The sequence below is a fragment of the Gossypium hirsutum genome, chromosome D08 (assembly GCF_007990345.1).
Source record: "Gossypium hirsutum isolate 1008001.06 chromosome D08, Gossypium_hirsutum_v2.1, whole genome shotgun sequence".
Classification (NCBI taxonomy): domain Eukaryota; kingdom Viridiplantae; phylum Streptophyta; class Magnoliopsida; order Malvales; family Malvaceae; genus Gossypium; species Gossypium hirsutum.
Window position 1 is genome coordinate 31,526,011 of NC_053444.1, and position 22,172 is coordinate 31,548,182.

A 22,172-nucleotide genomic window follows, 5' to 3' on the forward strand; every position below is an offset into this window, starting at 1 on the left:
TGATGGTTTTGAAACGCAAAATCCCGTAATGCTCCGTAACCTTATTCCGACAACGGATACGTGTTAGAGGTGTTACACAAGCGATATACAAATTTTGAGAACTCTGGGTAAGGAGCATTGCAAAGTGATAGGATTACTAGTGGTAAGATTTTGGAGCCTATGGAGGTTGTGGTTGAAGATGAGCCTCTTGAAAAGGAGGAAAGTCAACCAATAGTTGTAGTTCCTACGACAAAAAAATCAGAGGTTGAAAAATCTGATAAGGTAAACCCTAAACTAGTGAATTCTAAAAAGCTAACATCTACTTTTACAGATTTACCTCCTTAGAAAAGTTGTCTATATCAACTTAGAGTTCCATATCCTCAAAGACTTTAGTAGAATAAGTGGAAACAAGAGGTAGAATTCAAAAATATCTTGGATGTTTTAAAACAATTACATATCAACATTCCATTGGTGGAGGCTTTAGAGTAAATGCCCAACTATGTGAAGTTTATGAAGAATATCTTGTCCAAGAAGGAATGGCTTAGTGAGTATGAGACTGTCGCTTTGACAAAAGAATGTACTGCGTTTTTACAGAACAAGCTAGCTCTAAAATTGAAAGATCCTAAAAGCTTTACGATACCTTGCAAAATTGGTGAATCATATTGCTGTAAAGCTTTGTGTGACTTACGAGCAAACATCAACTTGATGCCCAAATCTATTTTCAAGTTTTTGGGAATAGGTGAAGTAAAAGCCACTATTGTGACACTTCAACTTGCAAATCGATCATTAGCATATCCCAAAGGAAAGATCGAGTATGTTTTGGTAAGAGTCGATAAATTCAGTTTTCTTACTAATTTCATTGTTTTGGTTTTTGAAGTAGACAAGGAAGTTTCGATCATCCTGGGGAGACCTTTCCTAGCCACGGGAAGAATGTGGATAGATGTGCAACAAGGCGAACTCACGGTGCGAGTTCAAGACAATAAGGTAATGTTCAACGTTTTGAAGGTAATGAAATTTCTTGATTCAATGAAAGAGTGTTCAATAATGGAGGAATTAGAAACCTTAGTTTCTATGGGAAGAAATTTTGAAAAAGAACCGTTGGAGAATGCTTTAGATTCTGAACCATTAGAATATGAAAAAGCTAATCAATGTTTGGCTTTGATGGATGCCTATCTGAAGAGTTATATTTAACCATCGCGGTTTAAACCGCTAGAATTAGAAGTTCGAGAATTTATACAACCCAAATTGTCAATCGAGGAATTGCATAAACTCAAACTAACGGTACTTCCATCTCATTTAAAATACATTTATCTCAATAATAGTTCTACTTTACTTGTGATTATTTCAACGGACTTGACAGAGCATAAAGAGGAGCAATTGATTGTTGTTTTAAAGAAATTTAAAAAAGCAATTGGTTGGACCATAGCTGATATATAAGGTATAAGTCCTTCCTTTTGTATACATAAATTTATTTTAGAGGAAGGTGAAATATGTAACATTGATAGGCAAAAAAGGCTTAATGATATCATGAAAGAAGTGGTTCGGAAAGAGGTAATTAAGTGGTTAGATGCAAAAATTATTTACCCCATCTCAGATAGTTCTTGGGTAAGTCGGTACAATGTGTACTGAAGAAAGGTGGAATCAAGATTGTCAAAAATGAATGAAATGAGTTAATCCCGATGAGAACTATCACGGGTTGGAGAATCTATATTGACTACAAAGAATTGAATAAAGCTACTCGTAAGGATCATTTTCCTTTACCTTTTATAGATCAAATGCTAGATCGACTGGCAGGTAACGAATTTTATTACTTTTTAGATGGATATTTTGGATACAACCAACTAGCTATAAACCTAGAAAATCAACATAAAACTACTTTTACCTGTCCATATGGTACATTTGCTTTTAGGCGAATGTCGTTCGGCTTATGTAATGCACTGTCACATTTCAGCGATATATGATGGCAATTTTCACTAATATGTTTGAAACTTATGTTGAGGCTTCCATGGATGATCTCTCTGTTTATAGTAATACTTACGATATTTGTTTAAATAAGTTAGCTAAGGTACTCAAAAGATGTGAGGAGACGAATCTCGTCTTTAACTGGGAGAAGTGCCATTTTATGGTTAAAGAGGGAACTTTCTTAGGGCAGAAAATTTCCAACAATGGAATTGTAGAGGATAAAGCAATGATGGATGTAATTAAAAGATTACCACCTCTAGTTAGAGTGAAAAGAGTTAGAAGTTTCTTTGGCCATGTCGGTTTCTAAAGTAGATTTATCAAGGATTTTTCAAAATTTTCTAAACCTTTATGTATGCTTTTAGAAAAAAAAAATATGTTTTTTTTTTTATTTTAACAAAACATGTTTAGAAGCTTTTGAAAATTTGAAAAATCGGTTAATTTTATCCCCAATAATTGTTACACCTAATTGGAACATGCCTTTCGAGTTGATATGTAATGCAAACGATTTCGTCGTGGGAGTTGTGATAGGTCAAAGAAGGAACAAAGTGTTTCATCTTTTCTACTATGCAAGTAGAACTTTGACAGGAGCCCAGATCAATTATACGATAACTTAAAAAGAAATCTTTACTATAGTTTTTGCTTTTGACAAGTTCCGTTCATACCTTATAGGACCAAAGTTATAGTATTTACCAATCATGCTGCCATTAAGTACTTACTCATGAAGAAAGATGCTAAACCGAGGCTAATTTGTTGAATACTTTTACTCCAAGAATTTGACCTTGAGATCAAAGATAGAAAAGCTGTTGAAAATCAAGTAGTCGATCATCTATCAAGGCTGGAACAAAATGAGATAACTTCTACACTTGTTCCAATTAATGAGAAATTTCTTGATGAGCATATCTTTACAGTAATTTGAATCTATGCAACACCTTGCTTTGCTTATTTTGCCAATTACATAGCATGTGGAATTCCTCAAGAACTGATATATCAACAGAGGAAGAAATTCTTTCACAATAGTCGGTACTATTTTTGGGAGGGCCCATTTTTATTTAAACAATTTGTAGATATTATAATTAGGAAATACGTAACTAGAAGTGAGATTGACAAGATTTTGTTCCACTTCCATTCATCTCCGAGTAGGGGACACTTAGGTAGTTCACATACAGCATCAAAGATTTTACAAGCTGGGTTCTTTTGGCCTACATTATTCAAAGATGCCTATGAATATGTGACAAATTGTGATAGATGCCAAAGAACCGGAAACATATCAAGAAGGAACGAGATGCCCTTGGAAAATAATTTAAAGATAGAACTTTTCGATGTATGTGGCATTGATTTTTTAGGCTCGTTTCCTTCTTCCTATAGGAACAAGTATATATTGGTAGCTATGGACTATGTGTGCAAATGGGTTGAAGTCGAGGCATACCAAACTGATGACGCGAAGGTAGTCATGCGATTCCTACATAAGCATATATTTACACAGTTTCAGACTCCTAGATCTATAATTAGTGATGAATGATCTCACTTTGTAAATAAGTGGCTTAAGTTGTTGCTTGACAAGTATGCTGTGAAACATAAGATTACTACTGCCTATCGCCTATAATTGAATGGGCAAGTTGAAAGGATGAATCAATAAATCAAAGGTATTCTTGAAAGAGTAGTGCACCCTAACATAATAGATTTGTTTTGAAGGCTTGATGATGCACTATAAGCCTGTCGAACTGTTTTTAAGACACCATTAGGAGTGACTCTCTATTGGTTAGTTTTTGGAAAGGCTTGTCATTTTCTGCTTGAATTGGAGAATAAAGCTCACTGGGCTTTGAAGCAATTGAATTTTGATATAAGCAAGCTGGTCAGAGAAGGATATTACAACTCGATGAGTTGGAGTAGTTGAGGTTATTTTCAAATATAAGAGATGGCATGATAACTGTATACAACCTCGTGAGTTTAAAGAAGGTTAGAAAGTGTTGTTGTTTAATTCAAGGCTAAGGTTATTTCCTGGAAAGCTCAAGTCCCGATGGAAAGGACCTTATACCATCCACAAATTTTATCCATATGAAGCTGTAGAATTGTACGACAACCATGGAGGTACGTTTAAAGTTAATGGTCAACATCTTAAGCACTACTGGGATGGTGAAATTGAGTGAATTAAAACCTCGTTCAAATTAAGAGACTCTTAATTTTTCAAAAACCTACTTTTTAATAAAAAGTTAGAAATTATTTTCTTAAATTAGTACGCTTAATTAATTATGTCTAAAGAGATTGGAACTTAATCAGACCATTGTGACCCCTCTAACCTTTCCTGGGAATTAATTTAATGTAATTATTTGAAAAGAAAATTTCTAATTAGTTTTAAAATTTTTATTTTTCATTTTTATCTTTGTATTTATTTTTAATTTAATTTGTTTATGTTTAATAAAGGGGGTCAAATTGGCCCAAGTACTAATCAGTTTATTTATTTCTAAGTAGTCTAGTTTGTAAATACAGTTTGGGCTCAGGGCCTAAACAATAAAGAGGAGAAATTTACCCCATCAATGTCGTCCATAAAATTTTCCTAAAACCCTAATTTTTTCCACCACTTTTTCCCTCTATCCATACCTGTCGTCCAAGTCACTTAGATAGCTAAAATTTTGCTACCAGTTTACCCTAATTCACAAATATATAAATCCCCCTCTACCTCCATAATTTTCACAACCCTTCAAGCCATTAGCTTAAACCCTCAACCACTCATTCTTTTCCCTTTTAGTCATCGGCCTAAATCCCAAAATTTTCCCCAAAATTCTTTCCTTGTTGCAAGCCCCTAGTACTATTGCTGCATGACTTTTGCCGGAGCAGCCCTTTTGTCATTGCATTCTTATCACTGTCACATGCCTATCACTGTCACTGCCGCAAGTTGATTGCCACCACAAAACCTTGCTTTCAACCCATTGTCGATTCTTATTCCTTCCTTGTGCTGAAATTTTGCTTAATTTTTGGGAAAAATATCTACATCTCACAAAAGAACTAGATCTTCCAAGACCTCTGCCTAAAATCCCATTGTGATTCAATATGAAGAAGTGAAAGAGAGGTTTGATTCAATCTTTAAGAATCAACCTATGATGCTGGAAAAAGGTATCAACTTGGAAAACAATGATATGATGGTTGTACCTTTGTCGATTCGAAAGACGATTGATGCCATCAATTGAAATTATTTTTGCGATACACGATCATTACCCGATGAGGACTTAGTTTGAGAGTTCTATGCCAATTTGACTAAGCCAGATGCTACTGAAGTTCCTATTCGCAAGAAGAAAGTACCCCTAACTTCTATGTCTATTAATGATTTGTTTAACCTACCTTATGTTAAAAAAGATGAGTAATTTGCCAAGATGACAAATATAAATTTGTATTTTCTTTATCAAGTACTTAATGTTGTGACAAATTCGGAACCCTAACGGATTATGTGGAAGTATGGTAGTCATTCCTTCCAAAGGGAATATTTAAATTCGTTGGGTAAGGTATGATTTTACTTTGTTCGATATAGTTTCATGCTTATCTCACACAGTTCCACCATCTCGATGGGGTGAATTCTTTTTTTGTATGCAATTATGATAGAAAGGTCTACCAATGTTGGGAACATCATTCTTAAGGAGATTCATGATTGTGCCAAAAAGAAGACCGAAAGTGTTTACTTCCAATCATTGATCACTTCACCTTGCTCAAGGGCCTAAGTTAAGACAAAAGCAAACCTGAAGGGCCCGTATGTTCAAGGTTGTATCATAGCTCATGATCTTGAAAGGTTAACGGAGAATGTCCATGAGCTAAACCCACCTGAATTGAGTAAACTAACAAAACCAAAAACTGATGAGTCATCGAACAAATCTGAAACGGAAGCTGACTCAGTTGATGAGACAGAAGAAGTAGAATCGGAGGAAGAATTGAATTAACCTGAACCAATAAAGGAAGTAGAATTCTCTGAACGAAGAAAAGAGTTGAATGATGATGAGCCAGTTAAACCAAGTGTTGATCTTGAGTTGACTATTCCTAGGCCTAATTCTTTAAATACTGTGATGAAATCAGAATTGTCAGTTATGATGGATATGATGAAATTTATGCATAACCAACAACAACCTTATTGGAAATATGCAAAAGTTAGAGATTAGAATGCAAGCGAGGATGAAACTTCAAAGGAAGAAGATGATGAGGATAAGTCAAATAAATAAAAGGGGGAATTTCTTATCTTAAGTTTTTATTTATTTTTCGGTGTTTATTTTTATTTCTAGTTAGAATTTTTGCTTTCGCATCATAAAAGAACAAGCATGAGTAAAATAAGCTCAATGCCTCTTTAATAGAAAGAAAATAAAGTGATGTGGTAATGGGATGAGCATGTCTAGGATTGGATTGTGAGAAAGACTTTGTACTTAAGCATTCTTTATGACTCACCTCTCTTTTTTTAAAACCCTACTTGGTGTTAAGTTTTCATTGATTACTTTGTTTTCAAAAAAAGGACATTGCTTCTTTTTAAATCGGCTTAAGGCATCTCGCATGAATTTTGAAGCATGTTTCAATCTTTTTACTTAAGTATGCTAAAATAAATGAATGTTCAGAAAGAATTTTTGTTCATATGTTTGTTTAAATGCAAGCATGATTTTTTATTTTATCTAAGTTATTCACATGTTATCTTGAGTGATGGAATGCTTGTGTGATCTTAGTCTTATGTAGGATTTGCCATGAAAATTTGAGTTCTTTCGAAATAGACATGTATGAGGTTGAAGTCTTTAGGATTGACTTAGTAACTTTCTTGAGGCAAAATCCTAGGAGGTATAAGAATCTAATATGATATAGGCACACTTTCTTTGGATCGTTTAAGCCTTTAAAGCCGACCTTACTAAATTAACCCTTGAAACTTAATTTTTGAGCTTAATGGCCTATTTATTGCAAAGTACCTACATTAGAAGCCACAATATCATCTTTCTTGATTTTATACTATTCTTTTGCACCTATCTTAACTGAATTTGTCTTAGTGATCAAAGTTTAAGAGCAGATATGAAAAGATGTACATGTTTTTCACATTATTCAAAACAAAAAAGAAAAACAAGATGAAGGTAAGTTTGTTCAGAGGAATAAAAAGCAAAGAAAAGATTGATTAGAATCTCAAAAATAAAGAGCCAAGTTTGTTCAAAGTCTGAAAAAATAATAAAGGTTGAGTATGAGCTCAAAATAAGTTTGGGGGTGTTTTAAAGACCTAATTTTATGAAGGGTGTGACACAGAAAGATCCAAGAAAAATTTGGGTTAAGATGACTGAACCTCAAAATTCACTTCTCTTTATCCCTATTAAAACCTAATAAAAGACATATTGATTGGATGATTATACCAACTTCATTAGTGGAGAGGAATTACTAAACTCAACTTATGAAGACCACTAATTAAACTTTGGGATTGCTATGTTTAGGTTATAAATAAAACATATTGATTGGTGAACGTTATGTATGTCTTTGAAAATGCATGCAAACTATGATTCATGTTGACATTATAATGTACTTAGTATAAAGTTAGAAATAATATTTGCATTCAAGCTACTTATCAATAAAGAATTTTTTTAGCATGATTTTGTCGATGCATAATTATGTTCAAAGATTGATGCCGCTTTATTATTTTGCAAAAATTGCCTTAGCAAAAATTATGTTGTGCATGAATATTATTCGGGACAAGCAATGATTTAAGTTTTGGAGTGTATAAACTCGAAATTGTATAGGGTTTTTCTATATATTTTTACCATATTTTTACTTAAAAAATGTGTTTATCTTGAGTAATTATTATTGAAATAAGTGAAATTTACTTAATTAGTAATTTTAGACAAGAATTTAGAAAGTATGTGAAATTATGTTTAATTACATGGTTTTCATGCATTATATTAATTCATGTTAAATTATTAATGTATGTATTTTTCACTATGTAGAAAGTCCATTGGAGACATGATTTAAATGAATAAAACATGGACATGTACAAGTTATCCATGTGGGCGGCATGATCATGCAATTTGGGGCATGAGGTTGATTACTTTACCCAATAAAGAAGGTGAAGAAAGATGGACATGTCTGCTAAATTTTTCGACTGAAGAATCGTCCAACAAGGGGAACTAAGAGACCAAATTCAGCACTTAAAGGTGGCTGCAAAAAATATGTTTTGGGATAATTATTTGAATGTCCCTACAGTTGGAATATAATAAGAATTTAGCCCAACAACTTCTCTGTTGAAACCATCCACTCTATAGCTTGAATTTGAAATTCAAATGCAGAAAACTTGGTCATCCATTGTTCCTTGAAGCATGGCCGACCACATGAGAGAGGGAAGGAAAGAAATTTAAACCTATTTTTAGTAAACTCAAACCCTTACCTTCACCTATAAATACCTTGTCATCCCTAGTTTATCCCTCATTCCTCAACATTCCTGTTTCACTCTCTTTAGTTTCATCTCAATTCTTTTTCCCTTTTTCCCTTGCATAGTCGTCCATCCCTCCTCCATTCTTTAGCCTCAAAAGATTTTTCAAAAGCACTCCTTAGCTGACTACCCCTTAAACACTTAGAGAACGAATCATCAATTAGAACAGAGGAGCGCTCCAGTCAAAATAGATCCGAAAGGCTACTGAACTGAATCAATCAAAATAGATCCAAAAGGCTGCTGAACTAAATAGAGTTTACTCTTTCATCTTGTTATTTATTTTAATCATGTTTGCTTTAAGTTTATTCTTTTTAACATCAACTATGAAGTTTTAAATCCTATTCTCTAGGATGATTATGTTAATTTAATAAGATTTATTTTATTCATGTTTAGCATGTTTAGGCCTCAGTCAATCATGTTTTAAATTAATATCATGATGCATTTCATTCATACGTGATTGGATGCACTCAGACTAGATGAGCTATCCTAACCAGATGATGGCTAGTAAACACATAATTGAAAAGTGCAATGCTTAATTCAGATCCTTAAACCCGACTAAGTTGAGGTTCGTATTATCTTTTGTTAACTCTATTGGCTTGCATAGCTTTTATGTTTATGTGATTAAACTGTTGCAAATGTAAATGTCCCCATGACCTTACATAAATGCTACGAAACCCTTAGTTAATATGAACAGTAAAATGGATATTTAACTAAGTAAAAGAATTCAAAAGGACTTAATTTGGTTTCCAAACTCGTTAAAGATCAAGTTTCAGTGGAAGTATTTTTGAACATTGTTAAGCATGATAAAGTAAATTAAATTGATTAATATAATTATCGTAGCCCATATAATGTTGATTATTTTTGTTACTAAAGACTTTATTCATACATTTAGTTAAATTGCATTAGGGATCACTCTTTGCATTCAATTAAATTTAATCATCAATATTTATTGAATTTTTACATCAAATTGTTAATTATAAATTTTGCAATTAAACTGGTAAAGCTTAAACACTCCCTGTGGAGACGATAACTCATTTTACTTAATTATTACTTGAAAGACTGTGTGCACTTGCACAAAGTGCGTGACAGGGTCCAACTTTATGGACAAAAGGTTTAAATCATTGCCCATTAAACATGGAGTGAAGCACAAGATTGCCACAAATTACCATCCAAAAAAATGATAAGCTAAATTGGTGAATAAAGAGGTAAATGGTATACTTGAGAAGGTAGTTTGTCCAAATTGACGAGACTGGTCCAAAAGACTAGATGATACTTTATGAGCCTACAGGACAGCATACAAAACACCTTAGGGTTTTCTCTTTATCGATTGGTTTTTGGTAAAGCTTGTCATCTACCCTTGGAGTTAGAGCATAAAGCTTACGGGGCTCTCAGGTAGCTCAATTTGGATATCAACTTTACTAAAGAGAAACAAATGCTTCAACTTAATGAGTCAGAATAATTTTGAATGTTCTCGTATGAAAAAGTCAAATTGTTCAAGGAGAGAATGAAATGATGGCATGACAAGCACATCCAGTTTCAAGAATTTGAAGTAGGTCAGCAAGTTTTGTTGTTCAATTCCAGATTAAATTCCGTTCCAGGTAAGTTAGAATCTCGTTGGCCCGACCCATTCACTATTCATCAAGTTTTCCAATATTGGGTTGTTGAACTTCACGGTAAGAAAGGTAATTCCAAAGTTAATGCTCAATGCTTGAAACATTACTGGGGTGATAAAATCGAACAAAATAAAGCCTCGCTTATTTTAACGGATTCTTAATTTTTCAATCTTAGTTTCAAATAATTAACATAGGTTATATGTTCTAAATCATTATATTAAAATAAATTTTATCTAGGAGATTGGAATTTAAGCGGGACCATTTGTGACCCCTCCAATCTTTCCTGAGAATTGATTTTAAAATAATTTTCTGAGAAAATATTTTTTAAGTGGTGGAATAAATTTTAATTTGCTGAATAAAAGGGTCAATTTTGATCCAAGTGTTAGTTTTTTGTTTTCTTTTGAAATTATTTTTCAATACAGGTACTTAATTAAATTGTTTTCAATAATTAGTTGTATTTTCTGTACATATTTTAAATAGCTAAAATAAAAGTTTTTAATCTTTAATTCTAGTAAATAAGATAGTGACAAATGATATATTAATTTTTTATATTATATATTTATTATTATTAACTTTATATAGCATTAGGAGTTGTAATATTTTTTTATTATTTTACTTCAGAGTTTCAGTTAAACACTCTCCTACTTACACTTTAAATACCACCACCTTTATTCTTTTCTTATACATTCTCTCCACCGCCGACCTCTCTCCCATAAAACCCCTAGTATTGTCGGCCTCACCCTTTTCTTTTCTTCTCCACCACCACTGTTTTAGTAAATTTTGTTGTACCACCGTCGGCCCTCTTCCTTCCCTAATTGCTAGCCACTATAAGTAATAGCTAGGAAATTGAGCAGCACCTTAAAACCTCTCCTACTGTGTGCTGCAGCAATCTTCTTGCTATTACCAAAGTAGCCACTGGCCTTGTTGAACCTTTCCATGCCCTTTAAGCTACCATTCAACTGTCTACCAGCAGCCACCATAAGCCATTGCACCTACCAAATCTAGCATCCAAGTCGTAGTTAATCACCCTCCAACCCTAGCCCGACGCAATCTTGCTTCACTTCCAAGTTATTTTTGTGTTATTAGAAAGGTGGTAAGAAATTTCTTCCCAAAATTTTAATTTAATTTGATTATTTTACTTTTCAATTTTATAAGAATTATTAATATTTTATTTTAATTAAAATTTGAGAAATTATTACGTGTGTCCTTCTTACGTAAGGTTAAATCATGCCACGTAAAAGAACTCGAGCATCTTTCCAAATCGAAGAATCACAAGACAAGTTCCATTTGGAAGAAGCAAAGGGAAGATATGAGAGAATTTTTAAGAAACAAAAAATTTCTTCTGGAGAAAGGTTTTACTTTGGGAAAAAGTAATTACACCGATTTCATGGCGAGCATTCAAAAACTTGTTGAAGCTTTAAAATGAGAAACATTTTGTGATAAAAGACCGAATTCGGACGATGAGTTAGTTCAGGAATTTTATGCATTTGACTTTAAGTGCTTTAATAGAAGTTTTCATTCGAGGAGTTAAGGCACCTCTAAACCCAAGTTCCATTAACGAATTTTATGAATTACCTAATTTAGAAGACAATGAATATTATTCCATAATAGAAAATATTGAGGTGGAGAAATTGCAAGAAATTCTACGAGAAATCACAATTTTGGGTTCTAGATGGACTGTGTCGAAACAGAAGACTCATATTTGTTGCAGAGAATACTTGACCCTATTAGCAAATGTATGGTTGTATTTTTTCGATTTAGTGTTATCCCTATATCACATGGGACGATGATTTCAGTGGAACGAATGCTCTTGCTGTACTCAATTATGATAGCAAAGATCATTAATGTGGCAAAAATTATTCTAAAAGAAATTTAAAACTATGCCACAAGACTTTCAGGTCCAAGCTATTTCCCTTTTACGATAAAAATTTTATGTTTGAAAACGACTATTTATACAAACGTAAAGACTATAGGACTTAGACAAGGTATAATCACCAATTGGGATCTTGTCTGAATAGCAGGAAATTCTATTCTACAAAATCAAGTTGAATCAACTGAAGAACAGGATATTCCTATAGAACCAGAACCAGTGCAACCAATTTAAATTCCTTACTTAACAGAACAAACTGGACCAATTTTTGACGTTGACATGGCTACCCCAACGTTTAGAACTCATTAGTCTAGCCCAAATCTTTGAGATGAGCTGTCAAAGTTGATGGACTTACTACAACATATGTAGTGGCAGCAATAAGTTTATAGGATATACTAAAAAATACGAAACGATTCAATTAGAGTTGTTTTGAAAAAAATATTTCATAACCCATTTGTTTTTGTGCTTAAATTTCCAAACTTTATATTCAAACCATGGACTCCAATGTCAAGGAAGGAACGAGGCCATTCAAGCAAAAACAAGAAAGATGAAGCAAAAGATGGGTTGGATTTTGAGGAGTCTGCAAATAAATAAAAATGGGGATATAATCTTTACTTTATTTACTTTTTAGGATATTTTTAGTTTTAAGTTCTTTTAAGATATTTCTCTTTCTCCCATAATAAAACAAGAGGTTCAAATCATTAATAAAATTAAAAAATTTTCAAAATAAGAAGTGTGGCAATAGATATGAACCTATCTAGGATTGGATCTCTCTAAGAAAAGTTTAGTATTTAAGCAGTCAAACTTGACTCACTTTCTTTTCCTAGGATTCTACCTGTTGTACAGTATCTATTCACTTCTATATTTTCGTTCCTTCTATATAATATTTTTTAACAATGGGGACATTATTCATCTTAAGTAGGGGGACCAACAAAATTGAAATTGTTTTTATTTCAGAATTCGTTTTTTCTATCCAATAAGGATTATGTTATATATTGTTAAAAAAATTTAATTTTTTAATTAAGCTAAACATTAGTATAAATAAAGTTCTATTATCTCAATAATTGATATGTTAGTTGAATTATGAAATAAATGTTACTATTGATAAATATAAATCAAACCATGAATTTTTAATTCCATAGAAAAGTTAAGCATGCATGAAAGTTTAAGTCTCTATAATTGATTTAGTAATTTCTTGAGGCAAAATCATAGGAGGCATGGAATTTTGAAAATGATTTTGGCAGACTTTGTTTGGACCATTTGAGCCTTCCAAGCGAACCTTAATGAATATTAATCCCTTAAAACCTGATTTTGAAACTCTATGGCCTAATTTTATTAGAACTTTTCATGCATGAGTCATCTGTTCTTTGATATTTATCTCTAAATTGTCCCAAACACTAGAATCAGTCTATCCAAAATATTCTCTAAAAATAAGTTTGGAGGAGTCGAGAAGAAGTTTCAAATGCTCAAAAAAAATATAGTACATACAGTCATATTCTCGAGCGTGTTAAAAAAATAAGAGACAGTATGTATTCAAAAAAATAGATGTACAAGGAGCATGTGTACTCAAGTGAAAAATTAGTTGGTGAATTTGCAAGTATTTATTCTGAAGGTCCAATGCAAGCTGAGTCCATGGTTTTTAGCTTAAAATTATCTATCTTTTACCTAACTCTAGCCAAGCCACATTGCAACCTATCAAAAAGACCTAAGAATTTATCATATCTTGATTGAGAGAAAATTTAGTTTATTCTTACTATCATGATAATAATTGATAATAATTTGAATAATATGTATACTTAAGTGGCATGATTTCAAAAATTTTGTTCTCAAGCTCAATTTTACTAAACTTATAATTGTGGGAAGAAAGGATTTTTAAAGAAAATTTTCAAAAGGTGATTCTATTAAATTTCTTTTGCAACTTGTGCATTACTTGGACGGGCAATGAATTAAGTTTAGGGTGTGGAAACACTAAAATAAATATGTAGACTTTTTCAGCTTCTTTTGAGCAATAATTCATTCAGTTTCTAAGTAATTTCTATCGAACTTTATACTTTTATTATAAAATAATTAATTTGAATTTAATTTATGAAATATTTTTAATTTTAGTTATTTTTATAATAGTTTTGCATAATTTAGGTTATTTCTGACAGTTTGCACAACGGGTGAAAATCAACTCAGTAGTCACCTTGAAAGAATTAATTGTCGAGGCATCTTTGGGGGAAAAGTTGATGAATTAATAGTCATGGAGGACTTAAACTTATGCTCTTGAACTTTCTTGAATCATTTAGCCCGATTAAAAATTTTCAAAAAAAGTGGACAGTCTAAAGCGAAGAAAAAGGGCTTGAATTGAACAAATAAAGGGGGAGGATAGAAAAGCCCAAGAGAGTAGCCCAAACCGTCCCAACTTGCTAACCAAATCAGCTAATTTTATTCGATTTCAAGACTTACAAAATAGCCCCTAAAGCTTCCCAATTTTCATTCCAACCTCTTCTCTTTTTTAGATTTTCCACTCAAGCCCCAAGCTAAAAATAGCAAACTCATTCTATCACTCCTTCCACCTACCAGGGTTGGCCGTTTTATGCTATTTTTAGCTAACTTGAGATTCCAATTTCAAGTATAAATAGCCTGATTGACTTTCTCATTTCACACACCATTCATCATTAACTCATCTCTTTCCTTCATTCACCTATGCCTTTCATTTCTTCCCTTTCCCTTTGCCAATTTCCCCTTTTGAGAAAGAGCTATCACACCTTTTGAGGTAGCAGCAATCAAGCATTATTGAAGGCTGTTGATCGATAGAACAAGCCGAGTGGAAGAGGAGCACGCTAGTTTGGCTTTAGAGAATCACCGAAATTTGCCTTCTAGTTCCTTTCTCTATATCTTTTAAGTTTATTTTGTGATCATAAACATGAATACTTATTGTTTTGATTCTTTTATTTTAATTAAAATGACTTAATTCTTGATTGTGTTCGATTGATTGCATTCTATCCACTTAAATTGTTAAAATCATGTTTGTATTTTTATAGACCTTGATAATTTGTTCAATTAGATAAAATCATGCCTATGTTATGCTTTCATTATAATTGTAATATAGCAATTGAATTAATCATTAATCAAATTTAAATTATAATTAATCGACAAAATATCCAATTGGTGCATGTTTAATCTTCCAAGGAAATGAGGGTTAAATTAGCAATCATATTAAACAATATTCTTGCATTGCATAACTTGTAAGATTGTTGTGATTAATTTTTTTAGTATAAAAATATATTTCGTTCACTCTTTCTTATACTTGCTTATGAATTGATTAACTATTTTAACATAGGAATAGGTTTATTTGATCAATTCAATAAGTATGTATATGCATTAGTTAGCAAAAGACCAAGTTGACATGAAATTATTCGTAACAACATGAACATAGTTTTAATAATTCTAAGTTGAAGAATGAAATTAATCTAACACACTTACTTATTTTAGTTAGTTCCTAATTAGTAGATCACCTCTTTCAGATCAATATATTTCTCTTTACTAATTTGTTTAAATTTATATTTCATAAATATTCACTTATACAGTCTCTGTAGGTATGATAACTCGACATACTTATCACTTTATTACTTAATATGATTGTGTACACTTGCACATTTCCGTCGTTCCAATCTTTTGGCACCGTTGTCGAGGACTGTTTTAAAAGACATTATTTGTGAAATTGTTAATTTTGTATTTTGGTTTATTTTTCTATATATATTCTATTTAATTATTTTTTGTGATTTTTTTAGATGTTTAAGATTATTGATCGAATTCTCGACTTACTCCCCATAGATCCTAAAATAGAACGGGCTTTCAGACAAAGGAGAAGCCAAGTAAAGCAAAGAAGGACCAAAGAGATGAATTTTGAAAATCAAAGCCAAGGAAATGGAGTAAATCATGCTCAAAATCCTATCTTTATTGCTGATTATAGGGATAGACCCTTAAGACAGTATGCCGTGCCACTATGTAATAAGCTTAATCCAGGAATTAGACGGCTCGAGAACGAGGCACAACAGTTTGAGCTTAAGCCAATTCATGTTCTAAAAATTTCAGACATTATGCCTTTTTAGTGGAGAAGCCTATTAAAGATCCTTACCTTCACCTCAGATTTTTTATGGAGGTGAATGATTCCTTCAAGTTAGCCGGAGTACCCGAAGATGCACTAAGGTTAAATTTCTTCCCATATTCACTAAGGGACAGAGCTCGAGCTTGGTTGAACTCATTGCCACCTGAGTCCATTACCACATGGAAAGAGTTAGTAAAATGCTTCCTTATGAAATATTTCCCACCTAGCAAGAATGCTAAGTTTTAAAATGAGATCACTTCCTTAAAAAGGTGGATGATAAGTCCTTGTATGACGCATGGAATAGATTTAAGGAACTGCTACGAGAATGCCCTCACCATGAAATATTGTAATCGAGAGCAGCCACAAGGGATAGTAATATTCAAATTTAATTCAGCATGGCAACCGGAGAGAAGGTTTCTTCATAATCGATGCCTTCTTTCTAAGTATAACCTTTTGCTACAAGTCTGGCCTTATAAGTTTCCACTTTTCCATCCGCATTCTTTTTCCTCTTGTAGATGCACTTACACCCTATGGGTTTTATCCCTTCTGGTAAGTCTACAAGTTCCCACACTAAGTTGAAATACATAAAGTCCATCTCAGCTTTCATAACTATTTCATAGAGCTTGGAATCAACACTCTATAACACTTCGTTATACGTGAGTGGGTCATCATCTTCATGTTCAGTAAACTCAGTGTTAAAAACACTTATGCCAAATTGGAAGAATGTAGGGCTACGAGAGACTCTCCCACTGTGACGAGGATTGCTTTACTACTAATCATTTGCAAGTCCACTATTAGGAGTTGATTATGGAACCATTTTTGTAATGTTTTGTATATTTCCTGAAAGCTCCTTGGGTACCTCTTTAGTTCGATGTTTGAAGCCGTTTATATAAATTTCTTCAAGGAAAGTAGCATGAATTGAGACTATAACAGTTTGCTCATTTAGGAAATAAAACAAACCACCATTTTTTCCTTTAGATATTCTATAAACATGCACAATTCTGTTCGTGAGTCCAACTTCCTCGCATATTTATCCAATACATGGGTCGACCATCCCTAAATCCTAAATTGATTAATATTAGATTTCCTGCCATACCACAATTCGTATGGGGTTTTCGATGCTGCCTTAGTTGCCATATTATTTAGAATATACCAAGCCATTGGTACAGTGTATCCCCAAGAAGAAATTGGCAGCTTCAAATTACATAACATCGAATATACCATGTCTAACAATATTTGATTTATTCTATCTGCCACACCATTTTGTTATGGAGTGTTTGGCTCGGTTAATTGGGTTAGAATCCCATTGTGTATGAGGTACCCTAAGAACTTATCAGATAAATATTCACCACCACAATAAGATCAAAATGTCTTTTTGGGTAAACCTAGTTCTTTCTCCACTTCCGCAAGAAACTCTTTGAATTTATCAAAGGTTTCACTCTTGTGGTGCATTAGGTATACATACCCATAGTTGTAATAGTCATCAATAAATGTTACATAATACTCTTAATCACTTCTTCCACCAATGCTCATGGGGCCACATTTGTCAGTGTGCACAAGTTTTAGGGTTTTCCAACCCTCATTCTTTTTGCATTTAGAAGATCACTTAGTCGTCTTACCTTCCAAGCAAGTTTCACATTATGGACGATCAACTTCTTTAAGCGAACTTAAGATGTTGTCTTTCATAAATCTAGTGATTCTTTCTCAATTAATATGACCAAGTCTGAAAAACAAAAGGTACGCCCCATTAGATTGAGAATTTTGAAGTCTTCTATAACACCCTTGACCCGTATCTGTCGTCAGAATAAGGTTACGAAGCATTACTGTATAAAAACAACTTAAAATCATTCACTTCCAAACATTTCATAATCATAGAAAAATCCATTGAAACACATGCATCTTTACCGTTATTCGAGCCTTCAAGGCCTTAGAAACACTTTAGAAACGATTGGGGACTAAATTACGAATATATGAAACCTTAAGGAAAACTTGGAAAAATTCACACTACAGGGGTCACACGGCCGTGTGGCCAGGCTGTGTGCTTTATCCGGTTGAGACACACACTAGTGTCTCAAGCCATGTCCATTCCAAATAGGGACACATGGCCGTGTCCCATCCCGTTTTCATGCTCGTGTTAAACAAAAGTTTTTTATTTAACAACAATTATTCATAATATTTCATAAATTTTCAAGAATCACGCAAACACATTCACGGCAAAACCCTAAACCTTTAACAGTTTTGAAAATTAGTCACTAGGCTAGTTAGATTAAGCACAACGACTTAGAAAACATAAAAATCATTAAAAACAGAACAAAAATCACTTACATGCAAGCAATGAGAGATAGCCGAATGTTCAAAGCCCTAAACGGTATTCTTTCTTCTTCAATTTTGGTGGATGAAGAAGATGAATGAAAAAAAAGACTTTGTTTTGTTTATTTTAACCTTAATTACCTAATTACCAAAAGAACCTTTAAAAATTTTAATAATTTCAATAAAACCTATCCATGAATGTCCACTAACACATAAATGGACTAATTACCATATAAGTCCTCTTTCATTAAAGTTCTATAGCCATTTGATACCTTTAAGTAATAAAACTCAACTTTTGCACCTTTTACAATTTAGTCCTTTTCACTTAATTACACATGCAAATGTTAAAATTTCTTAACGAAATTTTTATACGACACAATTAACATATCGTAGTCATTAATGTAAAAAATAAAATAAATATTTTTCACATGAAATTTATGGTCCTCAAACCACTATTCCGATTGCAATAAAAATGGGCTATTAAAACTCTCCCCTTAAAGGAATTTTCGTCCTCGAAAATCTTACCAAAAAAGAGGTTCAGGTATTGCACTTTCATAGCTTCTTCCAGTTCCCAAATGGCATTTTCTATTCCGTGTCGTTTCCAGAGAAATGTCACTAAAGCTATGCTTTTATTTCTCAATTATTTAACCTCTCGAGCTAAAATTCTAATCGGTTCTTCGTTGTATGTCATATCAGGTTGAATATTGAAATCAATAGGTGAGATTACATGCGAAGAGTCTGATCTGTATAGTCATAACATTGATACGTGAAACACATTATGGATCTTTTCTAACACTAACGACAAAGTTAATCTGTTAGCCAGTGGCCCAATTCTTTCAGTAATCTCATACGGCCTGATAAACCGTAGACTTAGCTTTTTTTTACGATCGAATCAAAGAACTTTCTTCCAACGCGATACTTTAAAGAATACGTTGTCGCCAACTTGAAATTCAATGTCTTTTCTTTTTAAATCTACATAGGCTCCTGTCGATTTGAAGCTATTTTCAAACTGTCTCGAATTACTTTAACCTTTTCTTCGGTTTCTCGTATCAAATCAACCCCGTGAAGCTTTTTTTCACTGAGCTTAGTCCAATACAATGGAGTTCAACATTTTCGACCATACAAAGTTTCGTAAGGTGCCAATTTTATACTTGATTGATAACTGTTGTTGTATGCGAATTCAACTAATAGTAGAAATCTTTCCCTATTACCTTCAAACTCTAAAACACAACATCGAAATGTATCTTCGAGTATCTAAATCACTCATTTGGACTGACCATCGGTCTAAGGATGAAACGTGGTGCTAAAATGAAAATGAGTATCTAGATCCTCATGCAACTTGCTCTAGAATCGAAACGTAAATCGTGGATCTCTATCGGAAATGATAGAAACTAGCACCCCGTGTAATCTGACAATCTAAGCAACATATAACTCTACCAATCTCTCGAGTGAATAATCTATACACACTGGAATAAAATGCGTGAATTTTGTCAAATGATCAAAAATTACCCAAATCACATCCTTCTTTCTCAGAGATAAAGACAATCTTGATACAAAATCGATAGTGACGTGCTACCATTTATATTCTTGAATCATCGCTAGTTGTAACAAACCAGAAGGTACCTGGTCTTCAGCTTTAACTTGCTAACAAACTAAACATCTTGATACGAACTCTAAGATCTCTCGTTTCATACCTTTCCATCAATACTTTTGTTTCAAATCACCGCACATTTTATTGGTACCATGATGAATAGACAAGCTACTATTATGAGCTTCCTGCAAAATCTTTTGAATGAGATCAGAGTTTCTCAGAATGCAAATTCTTCCTTTAAAATATAAACTATCATCAAATCCAATCTGAAAATCTGAATTAGGAGTAGATTCAATCCGTTTCCATTTGGCTAACAACACATCATTGCATTTTTGAGTTTCGTAAATCTATTGTAAGAACATTGGTCTAGCTTTCAAGTCAGCTACGATCGAACCGTCATCAATCAAGGTCAATTGTGTGTCCAACACCCTCAAGGAAAATAAAGATTTTTTACTTAAAGCATCAGCAGCAACATTAGCTTTTCCCGGATGATAATCAATGATAAAGTCATAGTCTTTCAATAACTCCAGCCATCTGCGTTGTCTCAAATTTAAATCTTTCTATGACATTGAGTACTGCAGGCTTTTGTAACCTGTTAAGATATGACATTTTTCTCTGTATAAATGGTGTCGCCAAATATTTAAAGCAAAAACAATCATTGCAAGCTCTATATCATGCATCAAATAATTCTTTTTGTGCGGCTTGAACTGTCTATAGGCATATGCTATTACTTTACCCTCCTACATTAATACACAACCCAAACCATTTAGTGAAACATCACTATAGACCACAATTTCTTTACCTGACTCAGGCTGAACTAACATCGGTGCCTTGGTTAACAATGTATTTAATTCATTAAAGCTTTGTTGACATTTCTCAAACCACTTGAAATTTAACATCTTTTTGCAATAATCTCGTTAACGATGTAGCAATCATCAAGAATCCAATGACAAATATTCTGTAATATTTGGCTAATCCCAGAAAACTTCTAACCTCAGATACATTTTTCGGAGGATTCCAATCAACAACAACTGAAATTTTGCTCGGATCAACTCTAATGCCCTCGACTGATACAACATGTCCTAGAAATCGAACTTTGCTAAGCTAGAATTCACATTTGCTAAACTTAGCAAATAATTTCTTTTCGCTCAAAGGTTGCAAAACAATTCTCAAAAGCTCGGCATGCTCTGTCTCATCCTGTGAATAAATCAAAATATCATCGATGAATACCACGATGAATCTATCTAAATATGATATAAAAATTTTGTTCATCAAAACCATAAATACTACAGGTGCATTAGCCAATCCAAACGATATCACAAGAAATTCATAATGTCTGTACCTGGTCCTAAACGCGGTTTTCGACACGTCTGAGTCTTTAACTCATAACTGATACTAACCATAACGAAGATCAGTCTTTCAGAATAGTATTGCACCTTTCAACTGATCAAACAGATCATCAATATGCGGTAATAGATACTTATTCTTGATCGTGACTTTGTTGACCTGTCGATAGTCAATACATAATCGCATAGATCCGTCCTTTTTCTTAACAAATAGAATAGGAGCATCCCAAGGAGAAATATTGGGCTGAGTAAAACCCCTATCTGCCAACTCTTGCAACTGTGCTTTCAACTCTGTAGGTACCATTCTATAAGGAGCTATCGATATCAAAGATGTTCCCTGCACTAACAAAAAAGCAAACTCAACCTCTCTGATCGGTGGTAACCCGGGTAATTCGTTTGTGAACACATCTACATACTCACATACCACTGGAACTGATTCTAGCTTCAACTCAAAAACTTTAAAATCAAATATGTAAGCAACATACACATCACAGCCTTTTCTAACATATCTCTGGGCTACAAAGTTGAAATAACATTAGACATACTATCCAGTTTATCTAATTCAATCTGAAGCATTTCACCTTCACTGTTCTGACACTTTAACAGAATAAGCTTTCGTCTACAGTTTACAACAGCATCACGCAGAGTTAACCAATCCATACCCAAAATCAAATCAAACTCATCAAATGGTAATATCACCAAATCAGCCAGAAAGTTGCAACCCCGAATCATCAAAGGATAGTTTTTACAAACCTTATCAACTAACACATACTGACCTTGGGGGTTCATTACTTTAATCACAAATTCAGTGGACTCAATAGGCAATTTCTTACTTGACACTAAATTTGTGCATACATACGAATGTGTTGATCCCGGATCAATCAAAGCAGTAACATCCGTATAAAAAATAGAAAATGTACCAGTGATAACATCTGGTGCTGAAGCTTCCTCTCGTGCACAGATTGCGTAAGCTCTAACCGGTGCTTG

At 33.2% G+C, this 22,172-nt stretch overlaps 1 protein-coding gene and 1 non-coding gene across 2 annotated transcripts; one reads left to right on the forward strand and one right to left on the reverse strand.

The window, feature by feature from the left end:
* Nucleotides 1-468: 468 nt before the first annotated feature.
* LOC107907456 (uncharacterized) lies at nt 469-1,170 on the forward strand. The gene has a single exon (XM_016834853.2). It carries the CDS (start codon nt 469-471, stop codon nt 1,168-1,170), a length of 702 nt encoding a protein of 233 aa, XP_016690342.2.
* Nucleotides 1,171-16,176: 15,006 nt separating this feature from the next.
* LOC121220533 (small nucleolar RNA R71) lies at nt 16,177-16,281 on the reverse strand. Its single transcript, XR_005917744.1, has one exon. It is a non-coding gene; the product is annotated as a small nucleolar RNA R71 (small nucleolar RNA).
* Between the last annotated feature and the right edge of the window lie 5,891 nt (nt 16,282-22,172).